This window comes from Ammospiza caudacuta, chromosome 1, assembly GCF_027887145.1.
Source record: "Ammospiza caudacuta isolate bAmmCau1 chromosome 1, bAmmCau1.pri, whole genome shotgun sequence".
Taxonomy (NCBI): Eukaryota; Metazoa; Chordata; class Aves; order Passeriformes; family Passerellidae; genus Ammospiza; species Ammospiza caudacuta.
In genome coordinates this window covers 104359101-104378837 of record NC_080593.1, presented here as the reverse complement: position 1 = coordinate 104378837, position 19737 = coordinate 104359101, and the positions used below count along the sequence as shown (strand labels likewise).

At 37.9% G+C, this 19737-nt stretch overlaps 1 protein-coding gene across 1 annotated transcript in view; it reads right to left on the bottom strand.

Annotated features, from left to right (window-relative positions):
- Nucleotides 1-8477, bottom strand: part of LAMA1 (laminin subunit alpha 1) — a 79511-nt gene extending 71034 nt beyond the window's left edge. Inside the window, exons 1-3 of the mRNA XM_058805348.1 lie at nt 8279-8477; nt 7820-7932; nt 645-887 (exon numbers count right to left, since the gene is read on the bottom strand). Coding sequence (XP_058661331.1) covers nt 645-887; nt 7820-7932; nt 8279-8477 — 555 coding nt within the window. The remainder of the gene's footprint in view (nt 1-644; nt 888-7819; nt 7933-8278) is intronic.
- Between the last annotated feature and the right edge of the window lie 11260 nt (nt 8478-19737).

Here is a 19737-nt window from a genome sequence, read left to right as displayed (position 1 = left end):
TGGGATAACACCACACTTATTATCACAGTCACACATTATAGCATTCACGATGGAATAACCACTGGTTTTAATGTAACATTTCATTGTGTGGCTGTCTCTCCATAATAAATTACACACGTACCGTGAATAGAGTTTACTAAAAGAAAGAACAATCAACAGCAAGACTGCACAACTCATAGCCCTTTTAATTATGCTGCATCCTTGAAACAATGCCAAGGCTTGTTTAGGAGTTCCAGCTGTGCTGAGCACTTCAACAGTGTTAGCTGCTTTATCTCACACAACCAGGTGTTCCTAACACAGGAGTTTTCTCTACTAAATGAAAAAACTGGCACAACACTGAGCCTCTGTTATAGTTTTTCGGGATAAAGGAACTAATAATTCACAGCTAATTGCTACCATCAAATCATATGGAAAGAGAGAACAAAGAGTTTAGTAATGGGAACAGATAGAACCAAAGACACATTTCATCCCAAGATTTAGAAGTTTGCTATACTACATGATAGAAAGATAATGTTGTTTAAAAGAATAACAGATGACCTGGTAGTGCTGAGGGTGATATATTCTGTAACTGCAGTTCAAATGTTTTCAGATTGCTATCACTCCATGTCCTTAATCACAAACTGAAGCTACAAACACAAAGATACCTCTCCATGTTCCAGGGGAACTAGTCTGGAATAATAGGAGGTGCAGATCACTTCATCATCCCTCTTGTAAGTTGGGGGCCCAATTCTTGGTGTGATGTTGTAACGAGTTAAACATTCGGTATCACTAATTGCATAGTACTGCCATGGCCTGAACTCCGTGCCATCTATGGAGCGTTCCAAAATCCAGTTTCCAGGTCGTGGAGCATTAGCGGCTTTGATGATGACATATGCAACTTGAAAGACCTGAAAAAAAAAATGCAAGAAGAAAATTTTAACACTTCATTGTACTGTGAAACACCACCAGAAGCCAACTGGGTAATAAATTTAAATTTTCAAAGCAGGATACAGCTTGCCAGGGCAGAGGGTAAAATTTGGTAAAGTAACTGGATAAATATTTTGCACAAATGTTTAACTAGAGGTCCATCTAATTGTGTCCAGGGTATCCGTTCATGCTGATGTAATAGCTGAAATCTATATCTATACTGCACATTTCAGAATTAGTTGGGTATAACAATCTGTGGGAAATGTTTAGCTTTTCTGAACCACTGAGAGCTTCAAAAAAGTACAGTTTGGTTGGGTTTTCTTGTTTGTTTTCAGTGCTTGGTTGGTTGTTTTTGTGAGGTTTTTTATAGATATACACCAAAAAGCTCTTTGGTTTACAATGTGGCAGGGAATGTAATCTTCTCTGTAAGAACATTTCTGAAAAACTTTTTATACCCTATGTTGAAAAGCTCTTTGCATTACAATTTCACCCTTTGTTGAAGTTATTTCAGCAGAAGACTACTTACAGTCACTGTTAAAAATACACAGAGACAAGCTGAACGTGACAAAAATAACCATGATAAAAAGAGCTAATATTCTTAAGTAACATTGAGATGTACGTGAACTATGCAGCTATCCTGACTATTTTTCTGACAACCCAAAGTGAAATTCCCATGCACACAACACGACTGCTCAGCTTCTGTGATAAGGCAGGGCAGTAATTAAGTTCATATCACCTTTTAAATTATCTTGTCATGCAGCCAGACAACCTGCACTGGCCCGCAGCTCACAAGAGCATCAGACATGAACACTGAAGAGCATTTACTGCAGAGCCACCACATTCTCCCTTAGCCAGTACCTGCTACATCACCTCACTCAAAAAGGCTGCATTTGCAAACTCATAACACTTCTACAGAGGAGTTTAATGTTTCATATACACCGGAGTAAGAAGCCAGGTTTAGATGAAAGAAAAACTCTGTATTTTTCGGCCATCTCAGAGAAATATAGGTCCACTTGAGCAGGCTGCCTGGTCGGCTGCTATTATCATCATAATTCCTGCCTGCATGTGCAGTATTAATACTGTGCTGAGCTCCAATCTGGCTGCAATCAGTCCTTTCATACATTATAAATTTAAATTTTTAGGACTTTTTTTTTTTTTTGTAGTACAGATTAAAGCCAGGGCAAGAACAATACTTGCCACATGAAAACAGGTTTTGATTTTGCAAAATGGGGAAATAAACTCACAAAAATAAATAGTAACTCTGTTGTGTATGCAATTCAGGAGACGACTTTTGAGACAAAATATTATTTAAGTGAACAAAGCTTTGATTAGGAGATCTTGGACACATGAGAAGAAAAAAAATTGGTGATATTTATCTTCCATTGATTTACTACATATAATAACTTTTAAAAAGTAAAACAATCTTACTGTTTTTTAAATCAGACAACTTAAACTACAATGTTCATTTGGTCTGACTTTCTTTACAGGCACTCCAGTTTTATCCTGTTAAAATCAGTCAGATACAAATAGAACATTTCTAGTTGTTGCAATAAATATGAAAATTTACAGAAAATGAGGATTTTACTGTGACCCTTCAGCAATGCAAGCAGATGCAGGCAAAAGGAGAAGCTGGCTCACTCTTTAGTCAGTCCTGGAAATGAAATTTCTCTGCGGTCTGTGAATCCTTTGTTGTTTCGCCTAACCTTAAAATTTGATCGAAGTTAAATGAATATCAAGAATTATAATTCAGCTTCCATGAAGAGAGGAATGCCTTTTAAATAAAACCTACATCATGCCAACAATCTTCAGCTGAAAAATAAAAGCCAAAACACATGGTTTTAAAGGAACAAAGTACACCATTTGGGCAGACTTCAAACCAAAAAACTATATTCCCCTACACACAATCTGGATTTCATTGATTCAGTTAGTGGTATTGAGCTTTGCACTCAGTTATGACCAAGCAGAATCTGGTGTACCATCATTTCAGTACCCAAAACCTGAATACACTTGTATGTGACAGGAGTTGCTTGTATGGGTATTTCCTCCATCACAGATGAGAACATAACAAAACTATTAAAACTAGAAAAGTTTTATCGACTGGGCTTGGAAACAGCTATGCACTTCCAAGTTCCTTTGAAGTCAGTAATCTTTTTCAAATGCATAAATGATGCAAGACTGGAACCAAACCTTTTTCAAATGCCCTGGTAAAAAATCTCCCTCAAAAACTCTCATATGTCCTTTATTTATTTTTTTTCCCCACTCTGCTTGCTGTCATCAACTAAACTGCTTCCCTACTTATTACACAGTTGGCTGAACAACAAATTATCTACTTTTGATTACTTTGAGATTTTTCAAGACCCATTATAGTCTGCAGCTGATGTGGCTAGTTTTAAATCCAGTTCCAACCAGTAACAATAAGCTATCCTCCATCACAAACTGCTGCAGTAAAAGGTATTCACAAGATTATGCAAGTTAAACTTATTTTAAATATCAAGTTCCTTGGTGAGGGGGGAGTGGAGGGAAAAGACAGTTAAATATTAACATTTTCACCACAACTGTGCACAAATTCAATGCACAATTCAACAAACTGAATCTCCACTCAAGTCTTCCACGTACACACATAGCTCACAGGTATCCCATTTTACTTCACAGGCAAATTGACAGGATAATGAATAACAACAACCTCAGGAAAATTTGTCAGCCCCTGAAAATAATATAGCTTAAATAAATAAATAAAGGATTTTGTTTAAATGTTCTCAGACTTGAGAAATCACAAGACAGCTTACCAGGACAACCTGTATTCCCAGGGATTATGTTTCCCAGCAAGGGAATGAAGCTGGAGAAAGGGACCAAGGTGCTCACAGTGTTCACAGATGAAGATGTTTTAAGGAATATCTGTAATAGACCTCCTATCCCACAGACTCTGCAACCCATAATAGGTCAAGAAGTCCATGTAATGAAAACTGATTTTTCCTTGAGCACTTTTTAAAAGAATTTGACTTTTATAAGTTCTTCAAATTTGAACATCAATGGCAGTTTCTTATCACTTTCCATGTTCATTCAGCACCCGCCAACCAGCCACGTGATAAACCTGAGCAAGAGCTAATGATTTGTATACTTTAATTTGACTGTATAACTTGCTCAGAACTAATTGCCTTATTGAACTACAAGGGCAAAAAGGGCAAGTCAGAGCAAGTTAGTAGTTCCCAAGCCATTTATTAAAAGTGCCATTTTACAGGAATTTCAATCCTGATTTTTAAGATCAGCCAAAAAACTTCTACTAAAAAACCATTTTCATAGCTGCAATGCTAACAAAACAAGAAATTACTGCTTTAATTAGACTTTCTAAAAACTTTCGTTCCCTGAATGCTGATCCAGCAACACCAAATGCATCATTCTTGAATACTCTCAGAATGGGAGACTAGATGAAGGGATGTTTACCAGCTTATATTGTTTAAAGAAATATCTTTTTAAGAGTTAAAAGACAGCTTCATCTTCTCAGACACTGTGAAGCCTAGCAATTGTTTGCAATATTTTTCTCTGACGATTCTGTGACATTAAAAGTGCAAAATACACTAAATCCAGAAGAACTTCTAGTCTCATTAATTATCTTTTCTTCAAGATTTTGATTCATTATGTGCAAACATTAATTTGGAATTGAAGGGAAATTCATTTTACTTGAGAATTTTATCATAAGAATATACAGATGAACACCCTGAATCTTGCAATGTCAGTTTTACAAGGCCACAAAAGGCTTTTAAGAAAGCTTGCCACATACAATAAATCAGCATTAGTCCTGTACAATCAACAGAATACCTTTTTTTGACATCAGCAAACCATGTATTGTTACAGAAACCTGTTCTTGCCCATTGATTTCAAGATGAAAGCTCTAGAAAAATCATTTTATAATATTTACATTCTTTTTTACTTTGTAATAGCAGAAACTACAAATTACTCCTACATCAGCCTCCAAGTGGTAATCCAGTACTCATAGAATATTCATAAGCTATGACTTAATCAGAAGTGGAGCTGTTTTCTCAACTCAACATGATACTATGGGTCTTCCAACAAGCACTAGTCTTGTTTTGCAATTCAAGAACTTTTTGATATACCAACATCTGCCTTTCTGCTGCACTGAGGATACAGAGTTCATTTAAATACCTTTAAAAGTCCAAAGCATGGTAATAAAACTGAGGTAAGTCATCTTTGTTTAATGGTGTCACAGAGTAATATTTTACAGCTGGCTCAATCACACCAGTAAAATGTATCATAGCCAGGATTTATTAGAATTGTAATTTCACAGTGCAACTGCCCAGAGGAGTCAAACTCAGACAAAAAAAAATACTGTTTTTATAGAAAACCACTGCTGTGTATTTTGTTTCTGTAGAACTACCAGTGTAGGAAGCACAAGGTCATAAATCACATCTTAGTGTCTTGTACATCAATCCTACACCTCATTGCTACACTGCTCTTTCCCCAGTTCTGGATCATTGCCATACATTTAATGGAAAGGGGGAGGAGGAGGCAGTGGTGTAGGGCGTGGGAAGGAAAGGCGATCATACGTGTGAGTCCTGGAAAGACTGAAAGGCACACTAGAGTAAACGCACCTAGTTGTCAGGATGTGTATGAGCTAGAAAATCATAACATAAGCACCCACTATCCTTCTAAAATGCTATATTAGCTACAAATAGCACATATTCTGCAAAGGTGAAAGATAAAAACAGCAATTTCAACGCCAATTTTATTAGCTAGCCTTCTTTTCTTACTGAGATCCCATCAAACTACTCTGTAGTACAGCTCATTTTAGACTAAATACACTAAGAACAAGGTAGAATATATCCTAAAAGAACATCCTCTATTCCCTTCAACTTGAAGCCAAGAGATGAATAGTCATAGAGGTTCACCTAGGAAAACTGGTGTGGAGTCAGTGTTCACCAGCTTTGGGAATCTTCCCTGTATTTGCCACCCAAGTGTATGTTTCAGCACTTACCAACCAACCAAAACTGCTTGGATTATATCACTAAACTGTGCCTTAGTAATAATCCCAAGAAAAAATCAATTCCTCTTAGTCCTAGAACTTCTGATAATTGCACAAAAAAACACTCATAATTAATGACATGATATTTAACATCACAAAAAAATGTGAATATATTCTATTCTCTAGCAAGGAAAGTTGATGGAATTGTTTACTTTATTATGGTACTTGACAGATTTAATGCACAATGCTTGAAACGCAAAAGAAATGTATCAATGATCAAATTATACTGAACACTGGTACTGACTTTCAGGAATATTTTTACAGGTCCTATTTTAAGTAATTCTGAAAAAAATGTATGAAATAAACAATTGCTAAAATAACTAAGGTCCTTTATATGCTTTTCTTTTGTGTTTTCTTTACTTGTGCTGACTCGTTTCAAGTCAGCACACCAAGTCAGCTCTAATAACTCACTGACTTCAAGCAATCTATTAACCAAATCCTTTCTCACAGAGCAGTAATTTACATTCAGTTTGCATAGCCTTAGATGCCTTCTCTCTCTCAAACTCTCTAGGGAAAACAGAAGAAAGGCCCCTTAGGGGAAACTTTTCAAATCGAATTAGTGAAACTGAGCATGGGTCAGGAGAGGAAAGATATGTATTTGTTGAAACATCAACAGCACTAAGACTGAAGAACAAATGATTCAGAGGGCAGCTCAGCTGGTCTGTCTCCAAAGTGAAATTGTTCTAGGAGGATAAAAACTAAGGGCATCACCTCCTCCTTCATTTTTCCTTCCTGTTTGTCCATTTACAAACCAAACACAAAGTTAACTCTTCAAACAACACTAACATCCTATCCAAACCTTCTGTCACTGACAAAAGACACCCTGTGATCATTACCCTAACAGTTCTGCTTTCTAATTAAAGAGTAAACTAGGCACCTGCTTAATCTATGCTTTATTGGAAAACATCAAAGTTAAACCCTCTGTTTTAATCTTTAAAATGACTTTTAAGCAGGGTCTAGAGATCCTGCAGAAGCTTCTTACCAATTCTACACCTCAAGTAAGCATTTCTTAGTAAGTAATAAAGCTGTTCTTCCAGAACTGGGAGGCATCCCCATATTAATAAGGAATTGTTGAGCTATGACTTTCAAACAACTTAGGTAGGCCAGCACATAGATCTGTTCAAAGCAAAACAATCAGAAAAAGCCAAGAAAAATTAATCTCTTCACCAATTACTTTATCTATTCTTGGAGCAGGGTAGGAGATTTCTGATTCTCATGCCTAGCAGAGAAACTTATAAATTAGCAAACTCCCTGTACAGTTTAGCATGCTCCTGTCTAAGAATGATAAATTCCCTCCAAGTTTGGCCATACAGAGTGGCCAAAACAGAGGAAACAACTTTGCCCAGACAGTTCCAGACTCCCTAGGGTCACAAATCATTGTTTCAGAAATTTAAACCCCAGCTCTGCAGAACAGCAGACAGCAAAAGTTCTTAGAAGATATAGTTTAGAACATGTTTTTCCAGTGCCCCTTCCAACAAGATGATGATCGGAATCAGTCAGATGCATCCTCACATATAAAATGTGTGCTTTGGCCAATACCCTGAAAATACTCCTGTTTAAAAATAAGTCCTTGAAAACACACACTTCAAGCAACTTTTAAGAAATAAAAGGTGGAGGAAAACAGTATCATAGGAGTGCTGGGGGAAAGACAGAAGCATGGGGGAAAGACAGAAGCATGAGGAAAAGACAGAAGCATGAGGAAAATACAGAAGGTTAGGCAGAGGAAAGTTACCAAGACAAAGGAATTGGTACAGATGGAAGATAGTTTTTACTAAAAACTGTTTTTTTAAAATCTAAACACAGAAGAGCTGCAATCAGTTTGTATTGGCTTATATCCTACATCCATTTAATGATGCACACATAAATGTTACTCACCTGCCTTAAATCCAAGGTAATGGTCACCCAGTGGTATTGCCTTCCATTCTGAATGCTGGGACTCTGCCACCAGTTATTAGTACCATCGATTGCACTGGAAATTGGGTGCTGCTCTGTTTCAAAGCAAAAAAATTAAACATCTCTTGAAAATAAATCTCACTGAACTTTTCTGACCCAGCATATTTGTTTCACACGGAGAACAATCTTTTCCTGTCATAAAGAAGTAAAAGCTGAAATCTGCCCTCAGACAAAAAGGCTATCACTGGATCTTGCAGTGCTCGTTGGTGATACATGGTGCTCACACTTTGTCAGCCTTTTGCTCCAAGGTAATTGCACTTCCATAGTCAACAGACTAAAACCAAAACAAATTTGACTCCAATACACTCTGCATTCAAGGGTAAGGGTTAAAAAAGACACAAACTCATGAAACAAACAAGATCCAAAACATGTGAAGCTTGCCTTTGGGATTGGCACTGTGGCTGTCACAGACGCGGCACTGGGCGTTGCGCAGGGGCCGTCCAGGGACGTGCTCCACCAGCTTGCAGAACATCTCCGGTCCCTTCTCTCCACAGGTGGCATTGGTGGAGATGTGAGCATTGCTGGCCAGGTTCAAAATGGCAGGAAACAGGCCTTGAAAGAAATAATATTTATCAGCCATATTGTAAGGCATGAAAAGTTGGCGCCCTGACAGCAGTATCCCTGTTATTTCACTCCACATTTGGATGCTTTATGCTGAGGAACACAAGAGTTTGCAAACCAACTCTCTCAGATACTAAACCTTCCCTTACATAGTGAATTGATCAAACCCTGGGGGACAACTGCCCACTGCCAGAATCAAACAGGGCGTAGAGAGCACACACAGCTGGTGTGGAAATCAGCATTTTACACAAGCTCTTTGCAGCAGCAGCCCCACTGGCCTGAACAGGACACTCCAGACTCGAAAGATTTAAGGACTGAACTTTAGACCTTTGCTATAGACTTCTTCTGTGGTCTCTGTAAAGTCTAAGGGATATTTTGCTTGTCACTTATTAATCTTCATACAAACACTTCAGTGTACTTTCAAAGAGTTTTGCTCTTGTGCACTGGAATAGCGCAACAACAGACTAAGTTTCAAGATTACAATTACCAGACCAGGAATCCTTCACTTTTACTAAAAGGAGTAACATTTTACTTTGGTTTGAAGGCTACTGATAAAATTTCTAGAATACTGTATGTGACAGAAGTTAAGCACAGTTTCTCAGTCAGCTTCCAGCTGTCCCTCATGAGCTAAAAAGCTTTTATTTCCCGCATGGTTATGGTGTAACAAAGATACTCCTCTTCCACTCATAAGTAACTCTGAAAAAGAAGCAATTTTGGAAAGAGGAGTCCTGTCTTTAGAGAATTAAACCCAGTGGGCTAAAATCAAAGCTAGAGACTTGTATGACACAAGAATAGCTTGTGTTGCAATAGTAAGGTATCAAAATCTTTTGTCTTCTGTTGAAAGGAAATATGTAAAAAATAAAAATCAAGCTGTATTTGTGAAATATTTGTGAATGTTGCTATTCCACTAGTAAAAATGTGTGAATTCTTTTACTTCATTATCCACAATATACATCAAAAAAGAGACCGCAATATTAAAGTTTTGCTTTCCTTAGCAGTTTATACATATAAATATCTCAAAGGTGGGTACCAAGATGAGGGTTCCAAGCTCTTTTCAGCACTCTTCAGCAGCAGGACAAGGAGCAATGGCCATAAACCAAAACAGAAGTTTCACCTCAACATAGGGAAGAATTTCTTCACACCAAGGGCAGCAGTGCAATGGAACAGGCTGCCAAGAGGGGTTATGGAGTCTCCCTCTGGAGACGTTCAAAACCCACCTGAACAAGTTCCTTTGTAATCTGCTCAGGGTGACCCTGCCTTGGCAGTGTCATTGCACCAAATGACCTCCAAAAGTCCCTTCCAACCCAAACAATTATGTGATTTAACAAGGCAACATTCAATATTCCTTTCAAGTGCCTTTGGCCAGTAATTGTACTACCCTAGAAATCCTGGAGAAAAGTTTCAGTGTTATTTAAGACTTGCCTTCAGCTATTGAAAATTTGGCTAAATTCTAACCCTCTGCACCACCATATGAATAACAAACTGTGTGTTTTCAATTGTGATATACTTGAAATTTAATAGGAGGGAGATGAAACTTTGTATTATTTTGAATCCTGACTTCATTTATGTTAAATCCAGACTAGGTCAGATGCCTTGTTCTCCATACACCTAAATCTGATGCAGAAGAGGATGCTGAAGACATCCTAACGACTACTCCAGTAAGGCTCTTCTGCCAGCAAGACATTTTCTGCACAGGCTTCTCTCACCTTGTGCAGTATGTGCGCAGTACATCTCCAGATGTAAAGCTGGAGCCAAAGAAAAAACGTTACTTCTGTTTTCCTACTCCACAAGAATGCTCAGTAGTAGAAGAGGGCACCTTTTTTAACACTGCTCTCCAACGGGAAATACACAAAATCTTTCTTATTCAGTATTAATTACTGCTCATGCAGCCTATCTTCAAGTGCTACCCATTATCTCCCAGGTCACCCATTACCTTCACTCACATTACACAGTAACCCTGCCACTTCTTTCAATTTGCTATAGTGAAATAATTTGCCTCCAACAACCTTCAGTCAACAGACTTGTGCCAAGGATCAGCAACACTATCTCATGATGAGTTTTCTTGGTCCCACAGACAGAAAAATAGAGCACTTCAATCCAAGTGAGTTGCCCCAGGACCCAAATGAAAAGCAAGAGGTTGTCAGCTTTGTCCTGCAAGGTACTGCATCTCTTCAGATCCTAGATGACTATGTTCACCTCTGAATCTCTTTACCACAATTAAATTTGAAGGCAAACTGCAGAGATGCAGCCACTGATTTCAGGGAAGATCAAGGATAGTGCTGGAGATGATTTATTAGGAAACAATAAGCATCTGCAACAAATGCAATTTAAAAAAAGGCAAAATTCAAATAAACAAGTTGCATCTTTAAAGAACATTGTTCCTCTTTATTCTTTTACTAAGGAGAGCTAGGTACTCAGAGTTAAAAGTTCAAAAGCTTAGAGGCTGCTCTGACAAACTCCCTTCTCCCTCATTTCTCCACCCCCCTCCCCCCAAAAAAAAATCAGAAAACCAAACATTTGCTAACATATTTTTCTGCCTTGTAGGAAGCAGTAAGTAGGTATGATAAAGATGAGCAACCACAGAATCGGTCACTGAAATAAGCCATTTACAGATAAACAAGTGACATCATATCTTGGTGTGAAATGCAAGCAGCCATAACTGACATAAAACTCCATCAGAAGATAACATATTTCAGTAAACTGAAACTTTAGCAATGATATTTGCATTTTTAAGGCCATCACAGCATCATTTAGACCTTAGGAAAGGACCTCTGAGACCATCAAATCTAACCTCTAACTGATTACAACATTGTGAACCATGGCACCAAGTGCCACACAGAGTCATTTCTTGAATACCTCCAGGGACAGTGACTCCACCACTTCCCTGGGCAGTTCATTTCCCACGTTTAACAACTATTCTCATGAAGAAATTCTGATCCTGAGGTCAAACCTGAACCTCCCCAGGCACAGCTTAAGGCTATGTCCCTTCATTCTATTATTTGTTGCCTGGGAGAATAGGCTGACCCCTCACCTGGCAACACCCTCCTTTTCAGGTAGTTACAGAGAGTGATAAAGCCTCTCCCAAGCCTTCTTTCCTCCAGGCTAAACAACCCCAGCCCTCTCAGTCCCTCCTCATAGGACTTACCCTCTACACCCTTCATCCATTTAACTTTCTAGGTTTTCTATCTAAAGTACAGCACAAATGATAAATTAAACTGGATTTATTAAATTATTCTCACTAGAAAGGAAGGCAAGTGCTCCATGCAAAACCATGGGAATTGCTGCTCAGCATTTTGCAAGAGACTACGGTGGTCCTGCAAAAGGCTGGAAGAATTTTTAAACTAAACTCATTTACTTCTGACTGCTGGCCAGCTCTTTTCATGGTAAGGTGAACTCCTTTATTATTTTCCAGCTACTCAGATGCTCATTTGCCTCAAACCAGAGATTCGCACACACCCCAATGCCAGAAAATTAAGTGTATAGATGTTAATTTGACCTTGAGAAAGAATAACAATTGGTTCCACCACCGCTCAGCACAAAAGCTAAGCACAATGTTTTCATTAGAAGTTTAAACAAGTTGCTCTCATTTGTAAGGACTTGGTTTTAGCCAGATGCATGACTAAAACTCAGTAAGGGAGAACTGAAAATCTGAGTGGGTATTGTCAGAATTATGTCATTCAGAGCTTTCCTAGAGAGACAAAAGACCTCAAGCTCAGAGGAAATGGAGGGAATTACATTCCTAGTAAAGTGACCTGCAATGTGGACAGTGCAGAATTTGTCACATCCACACTCTACACTATTCAATCTGTCAGGACATGACAAGAAGTAATTCAGAGGGTAGATGCATTTGTTGTACGTACAGCTAGCAGGCAGACCTTATGGTAAAGAACATAGCATCAGTGTTCCAGCAAAATTCAGGGAAAAGGCTTGTTCATGATGAAGCCAGTTGTAACCTTTTCAAACTATAAACAGATCAGCATGCAGAATGCCAGGGGAAAAGAAGACAGGCAAAAAGCCTTAAGGTGGATGAAGTAACTTCTATTTTATGTGCTTCAATATGCCTAATTGACTCGGATTCCTCAAATTAACAGGGACAGGTGGAACATGCAGCTTATTGGGGCAGATTCAGTGCTGATAATTCATGCAGGTATTGCTTAAGTAAAAGACATCTCTACCCAGGACAGCTATCCTTCTATTGTAAAGTTAATGGTCGAGCATACAGCCTACATTTCTTTGGGCATTATTCTACTTTAAACCTGATTATACAGAAGTCCTCACAAGCTCCTTGTTGCTGATGTAAATATCATAATCTTTCCTGAGGACTCAAGTTTGTGCGTTTGTAAGCTTTGACTTTGTTACATATATAGATTACCAAACACCCTGAAGTTCTCACTATTTCAAGGATTTGGGACATTTGCAGGATTCTGGTAACTCTAACTGCAGTCAATGCATATTTGTTGCTTCATTCTGGATACACCTGATCTGCACAAAAGCAGATCACAGCAATTATAATCATTCCATAGTACTATGCACTAAGTCTGACACATCTGGACTTACTGAGCATTTTGTCCAGCTCAGATATCCTGTCCGTGTTGAGCAGCATCAGGGCAGTATAACATTAGACTTACTCTCCATGCTCAGCCCACAGCACATATTCATCACTAAATGAAAATATGGAAATCACATGCTTTTGTGCGCCATCTATGAAAGGCTTTTTAGACATTCTTTTTTCCCTTCCTTCTATTCAAGTTTTCTCAATGCAGGACCCTTGGATGCATTTTGTACAGCTATATGCAAACAAAACCTCAACTGCATTTTCTGATTAATTATTTTGTTCAATCAGAAAATTAATAGTATTTAATCACTGGGTTTTGGGTAGAAGATAAGTGGACTTGTGCATTTTGGCAAAATACATGCACGATCTGTGTTTTTGACCATGTTAAACTGTATGAATCCTCACAATGTGACAGACAGGGTAAAACTACTTTTTACAGATGGTACATGAAGGGAGGCAGTCCCAAGAATAAAAATCTTCCCTGAAAAGGCATAACTGATTAAAATAATTTCTTTTAAAAACAGTTGCACAAACAGAAGGATGTACATGAAAGTTCTTCTGTACATGGGCTTCACTACACCACCAAATATATTCAAGAAACACAAAGATAATACATTTTGGTATCCAGATCAACACAGTAAGGATGGCAAAACTTTTAGAGAAATGCCATATTTAAGACAGCTTCTTCCTGAATCCAGATTCACTGATCTGTCTGATATTTCTAGAAAGCTAGCTAAATTAGGGAGGTGCTTGTTAGTTTTTGTTTGTTTTTTTTTTTTTTTTTCAAAGAAGACTAATGGGAAATTAACACAAAAGATTATATGAAGCAAGCCAAGGACTGAGTTCAGAAAGTTTTCTGGATTGTTCATCAGTGCATACAATGAAGACTCTAACCCAGACTTCAGTGAGCAACATCGAGACATTCAGCGATGCCAACAGCCTGATTGCTCCCTAAGTATTTTGGCTTTTTTTGTGCTGAGTGTAATAAAGCAGTAATTTGCAAGTGAACAAAGTAGATCTGACTTAAAAAACATAAAGAGCTGATGTGTTCACTAACAATGAGCTTTTATTGTGTCATTTTTGAGAACACAGAAATACTTTAAGGGGTCTAATCTCATTTGCAAGTTTGCATTTTTTAGAAATGCAAAGGCAATGGGCAGCTCCTAACAAGCTGGGAATGCTGCAGTTTGCTCACAAGCAATGGATTCTCCCTTCACTGAAAACATACACAGAGTACACAATTGTTCAGAACAGTTTGATGCACTTCAGGAGAACCAAACAGACTAAAGACAAAATGTAATAAAATGTCACAGTATTAGAATGCATAAAATATGTAATAGCATTACACACAAGTTGAGGTCACATTCTTGGTAACATTCTCAGACTGTTTTCAATAGCACAGATGTAATTTAGTTATTCTGTTTTATTCAAGTTTTGGATTAAATGAGTTTACTAAATAAAAACCCTGGAACTATCAGGCTTGGGTTCAGATTCCTAGCCTGCCCAATAGATTTACTCTCATTACATTTTACTAACAAGCACCCCTATTTTAACCTTCTCCATACACTTTCATCAGAATTCTACCCTGTAATCACATCAAATATCTAAGCTGGTTTCCCTAAAATAAATGGGCTGAAATTGTTAACTTATAACTACAGGAATTAAGGTACTAATTCTCTGTTCTTACAGTCGGCAAGAAATGTGGGTTTAACACTCGACTTATAATCCACTTTGTGGAGACATTGCTTAAAGTTTGTTAGCTGCGGCATTAACCCACTTGAAAAGCTGAAAGCTTCACCACAATTTACACAGTAAGCTTAGGTAGCAAGCCACTAGTTCAAAATTATTTTGAAAACTGAACACTCCTGTTTCTGTAGCTCAACAGAGAGGAGAATTTCTGCTAGCAAAACATCAAGTTTATAGGATTTAACTATGTAGTATGTTTAGGGGTTTTTAGCAGAACATCTGTAAAATTGTAATTAATTTAAATTTGTAATATTTAAATAAAACTACTTCAGATTTAAAAGAAACCTCTACCATGACAGAGCATTATCTTTTCCTAAATCCCATTCTCTATTTCTTCTAATGCTGTAGAGCAAAGCTAATGAGTCAATCACAGAAATACTAGGCAGCGAAGATTACATTTATTTAATTTAATCAGTTTTTAATGTAAGAACATACTAAGTTAGTCTGTTCTCAAGAGCTTCCAATGAGGCTATTCCTCAACATCTTTGACAAGTCTATTCTGACACTTTATTACTTTAAAAGTTACAAATTCTCAGTCCTCTTTGCTGCATTCGTCATCAGTCATGACCTTGATTACAACTTTTGTTTACCTGAGCTGTTATCACACACCCTTTTCCAGACTATGTAAACAATCCTCTCGATCTTTCTACAGTCCACCTTCTAAACTTCTTATCCTCCTGAGTTCTTGGCAGCTTGCATTTTTCCAACAGTCTGGATGCTCAGACCTCATCAGCACCAGCTGGAGTAGAATAACTTAAACTCTTTGACAGTTTTGTTAACACACGTGAGATTAAGTTTTGTGGTTTTTCCAGGTACTGCTGTTCTGTTTGCAGTGCACACCAACCTAAGTAAAAGATCCTGGTCTGCTGAAGTATACTCCACATCAGACCCTGGATGCGTTCAGGCTATCTGTAAAACAGATTACTTTGCAGCCATTTGCTGAACACTCAACCTCTTGCTTTCAGAACAGTCTGCTGATTATTTTACAGCTCTGATCCACTCAAGCTTTTGCAAATCACACAGAAGCAATCCAACTGGAGCCCCAGAAAAAAGGACAACAAAACAAGTTCATTACACCAGTTAATGTAACAGAAAACATTCTGTTTGAACTCCACAAGCTGTTAGAGCACAAACAAGCTACAGAGGACGAAACCTTGCCCCTTCTTCTAAATGGCAAATTCTCTGCCAAATATTTTTTTCTGCAGTTGCTTATGTGCACTCAGCATTATTAATGAGGATCATAATGCAGACAGGGTACTACAGCAAAAGTATTTTACCTACTGTGGTCTCCCTTAGGCTCAATGATGTGCTAATTAGTATTGTGTGCTCAGAAATGTATTGAAAATAACTACAACGCTACAAATTAATAAAGTCATAACACTACAGATTAATAAAATTCCATTAAACTCAGGCTGGAACCAAAGTAAGCAAAAGCCTGCTCAATCAAGAATGAGCACCAGCTGCACTTTTCTCCCACAACTAGTTTCCTCAATATAGTTTGTGAAGGTTAAGGAGCAAGTGTCTGGCATAACTTACATGTCTTCCTTAAAATTCCCAAGCACCAGCACAAAGCCAGGCTGATAGGCCCAATGTAACAGAATTTGAACAAGGTTTAAAAAAAGTGCTTTTTCTTTTCCAAAGGAAGGCGGAAAATTTGGGTTCTAAAAAAAAATGAAATTTCCAAGTATATGAAGCATGCTATATACAAAATGATAGGAAAACTAAGGAGAGGATAAGGCTGCAAAGACATGATCAGGGTGCAGATGCTTGAAACTGAAGAAGTTCAAGTTTTCAGCCCCAACCAGACATTCCTATAAATGTGCTTCCTTGTTTCCCAAAGAAGTGCACATCATCTTTGACAGCCTGAGCAGAGAAAACATTGGTGAATTCAATAGGTTTCATAGCTTACATCCCAGCCCTAAAGTGGTTCCTAGTATTATGGCTTGGTCCTTTCACAGATTTCACGGATTTGAGGAAAAAAAAAAATTAGTTCCTGGGGAAAAATAAAAAAATCTATCACAGGTATTTCTAATACCTTCAATGTTGACAGTAACTTACTGCTTATTTTGATCAGCACAAACTAAGGGGTAGTGGAATAAAAGAAAAGTAGATTTCATGTTAGTTTTCAGCATCATACAGTACAACTTGATATGAAAGGTAAGTAATTTTGAGTATTCTACCATGCATTTTCAAACTATAATCAATATTTCTGCTGTCAAGTCATGTCTTGCAAGTATTGATTTTTTGTATACTGTTGGCCAGTTCAAGAATCTGCCCAGAAATTGTCACAGCATTTGCACCAAAGCAAAAGAGCCACAATTTGACAGATGGGCAGGCTGCCAAGGAACAACAAACCTGCCAGACCATGAAATTAGTTCTTTCTTGTTCACCCAAAGTTTTTTCCACACGTTGAGGAGTCTGCATCATTGTGCTTGTTGGTCTGGGGGTTGTTCTTTCTTTTACCAGTACACTAGCTTTTTTTCTGAAGTCATCAGTTGGGAACAATCTTTGATCAAACCTGAAGTAAATACAAGCCACAGCTATTAAAGACTTCAGTGTCTTGTCAGTTTTACTTTTATGCTGCCTAAGACATAGCATTAGCTTAGAGCAACATAACAGAAGCACTGGCAGTGTGACTGGCATGACAAAGACCAGGGACCTCAGTCACTTGTCACTTATGATGTGCCCCAATACCAACAAAATGAAACATTTTTGTTCTTACTGATGTAGGATCCACAGTAGACTTCCCTCATGCCTCCTTAATATGATTCCTTAAATAATATCTCCCCTTGAACTTCTTTTCTATCACCAGTTTTCAACCTGAAGCAACTGTCTAGCAAATGAAAATCCTCTTGGGTTTAATCCTAATTAAATTTGCATGCATAAATGTGCAGCTTCAGTCTGCACACCAAATCATTCATTATCATTCATTAAAGGAATTTATGACCCAAATATCTATTAGCCCTCTTCTGATTCTAAATTTCCATTTATCACTTGCAAATTCTGGGAGACCTGAGCTTGAGAAGAATTTTAAAGGCTTAGAGGTTCCATTCACTTTGGTACTGTGACTCAGTATCACAACCAAACAAAGTGTTACTGCTTTTTGCCCTGTGCAAACACTAAGAAGGTTAAAACGGTTAGAAATGCCCTTGAGACAGCTGGCATCACCTTGTGATCATAAATGAAGTAGGTGCACTACAAAAGAACTCTGAAATGTATTTTTCACTTAGTTAAAGCTTGTTATTAACTACCTGTACATAAGCACAATCTTTATTTCATTTTCTTAATTTAAAAAAAAAAGATTTGTCACTTCCTCTAATGTTAGAAACTGCAGCTGTGTTAGATGAAGCTAAATTTCTATTTAAATTAAGTTGAATTTTTACATTTATTAACAAAAACTATTTCAAGTTCAAGAGGTTTTGGCATCTCAGAACTACCAGCTCTCCTGTTTTCAGACACGGAAGAAAAATGTTTTCATTCCAATAGGCACAAAACCATTATCAGGGCATAAACAGCCCTGTATCAGTGCCAGATCTTCCTGGGTAGAAGGAAGCACATTTCCTCCAGCTTGAATGGACCTGAAAGGATTTGCAACTGTGTAACCCCAAGGACGTGCAAAGCTTGGTCATTCCGCGATCTCTACTGACAAGATTTAGCAGTCTCTAATTTTCAACATTAATTGGGAAAAACCTCTTGGGGTATTTTTTCGGATTTTTTTTTTATTTCAGTAGTCACCAACTATTCGACATGATATAGAGGTAGCTTTCTGCTGTTTGTAAAAAGTAAAATATATCTTGCTACTTTTGTTTTCCTAAGCATTTTACTCTAGGCAACAAAGTAAAAGTGCAAATCGCCATGCTTTGTTTGGTCTTGCATCTGCTGGTCTCCAAGCACACAGTTTAACAAATATACAGGGCAGAAACTGCGACTATTGAAAAAAAATTCATACTGAGTCAATTGTTGCACATTTTTTATGCTTCAAATTCCCACCAGGTGCAAATTCTTATTTCATTATTTTACAGTAAATATAAATAATACCTCCATGAAATTCAAAAGCATTTGTGTCACTCAGGTCAAATTCTTTAAAAAGTGTCATTTTAAGTACGCAAAAAACAAGGGGAAAAAGAAAACAATATTTTAACAAGTTCTCTTGTGTACTGCCATTAATACATAAGAACTCAGCCAGTCGCGTGGAATTTTAATCAAGTGTTCTGAAAGTATTTTGCCTTTGGCCTGAAAACAAGAATGATGCATTTCAGCCCAAAGCGCAATTTTTGAGCAAAATTCTAACAGACTGAGAGTTCAAGTAATTTAATTCAAAATTCAGCAATGTTACAGTGACGCTAAAATAATAGTGAGGCACAGTTGGATCCTGCCTGAAACACCCCAAACAGTTTTTGCTGATGACTGTGGGAAACACAGCAACATGGGTAGAGCTGCAGAGTGGGCAGCTTATTTCCCATTGTCCTTAAGAACTGAAAAGATAAGGGCGGGGGGGGGGCTGCTCAAATTTTAGAGAGATTGTATCATCTGTCAATACTCTGCAGTATAGAAAAATTGTTTTCCTCCTTGGGGCAAAAGTCCTGACTTCTTCCCTGCCACTGTACCACCAAGAATCCCCTTCTGACCTTCTTCCCCTATCACTCCTGCAGGATTCTCAGCCTACTAGAAACACCCAAACTTGGATGTTTCTATTACCACTACTAGCCATGGCAGCACAGCAACAAGCAGATCTTTCCACCGAGTATCCACAGCAAAGTTTCTGAGCAACCTGACACATCACAGGAGCTGAACACCAGCATGGCAACCTCTGACCCACACCAAGATACTCACTGAACACAACTGTACACCAGCAGCCGTGTTTTGTACCTATTGCTTCATCACTTCCTTTAGGTCATATCCTACTGCTCATCACTATGGAAAGACACTCAATCCATCTGGAAGTTCCCCATCCCATCACATACATCTCTTTCTCATT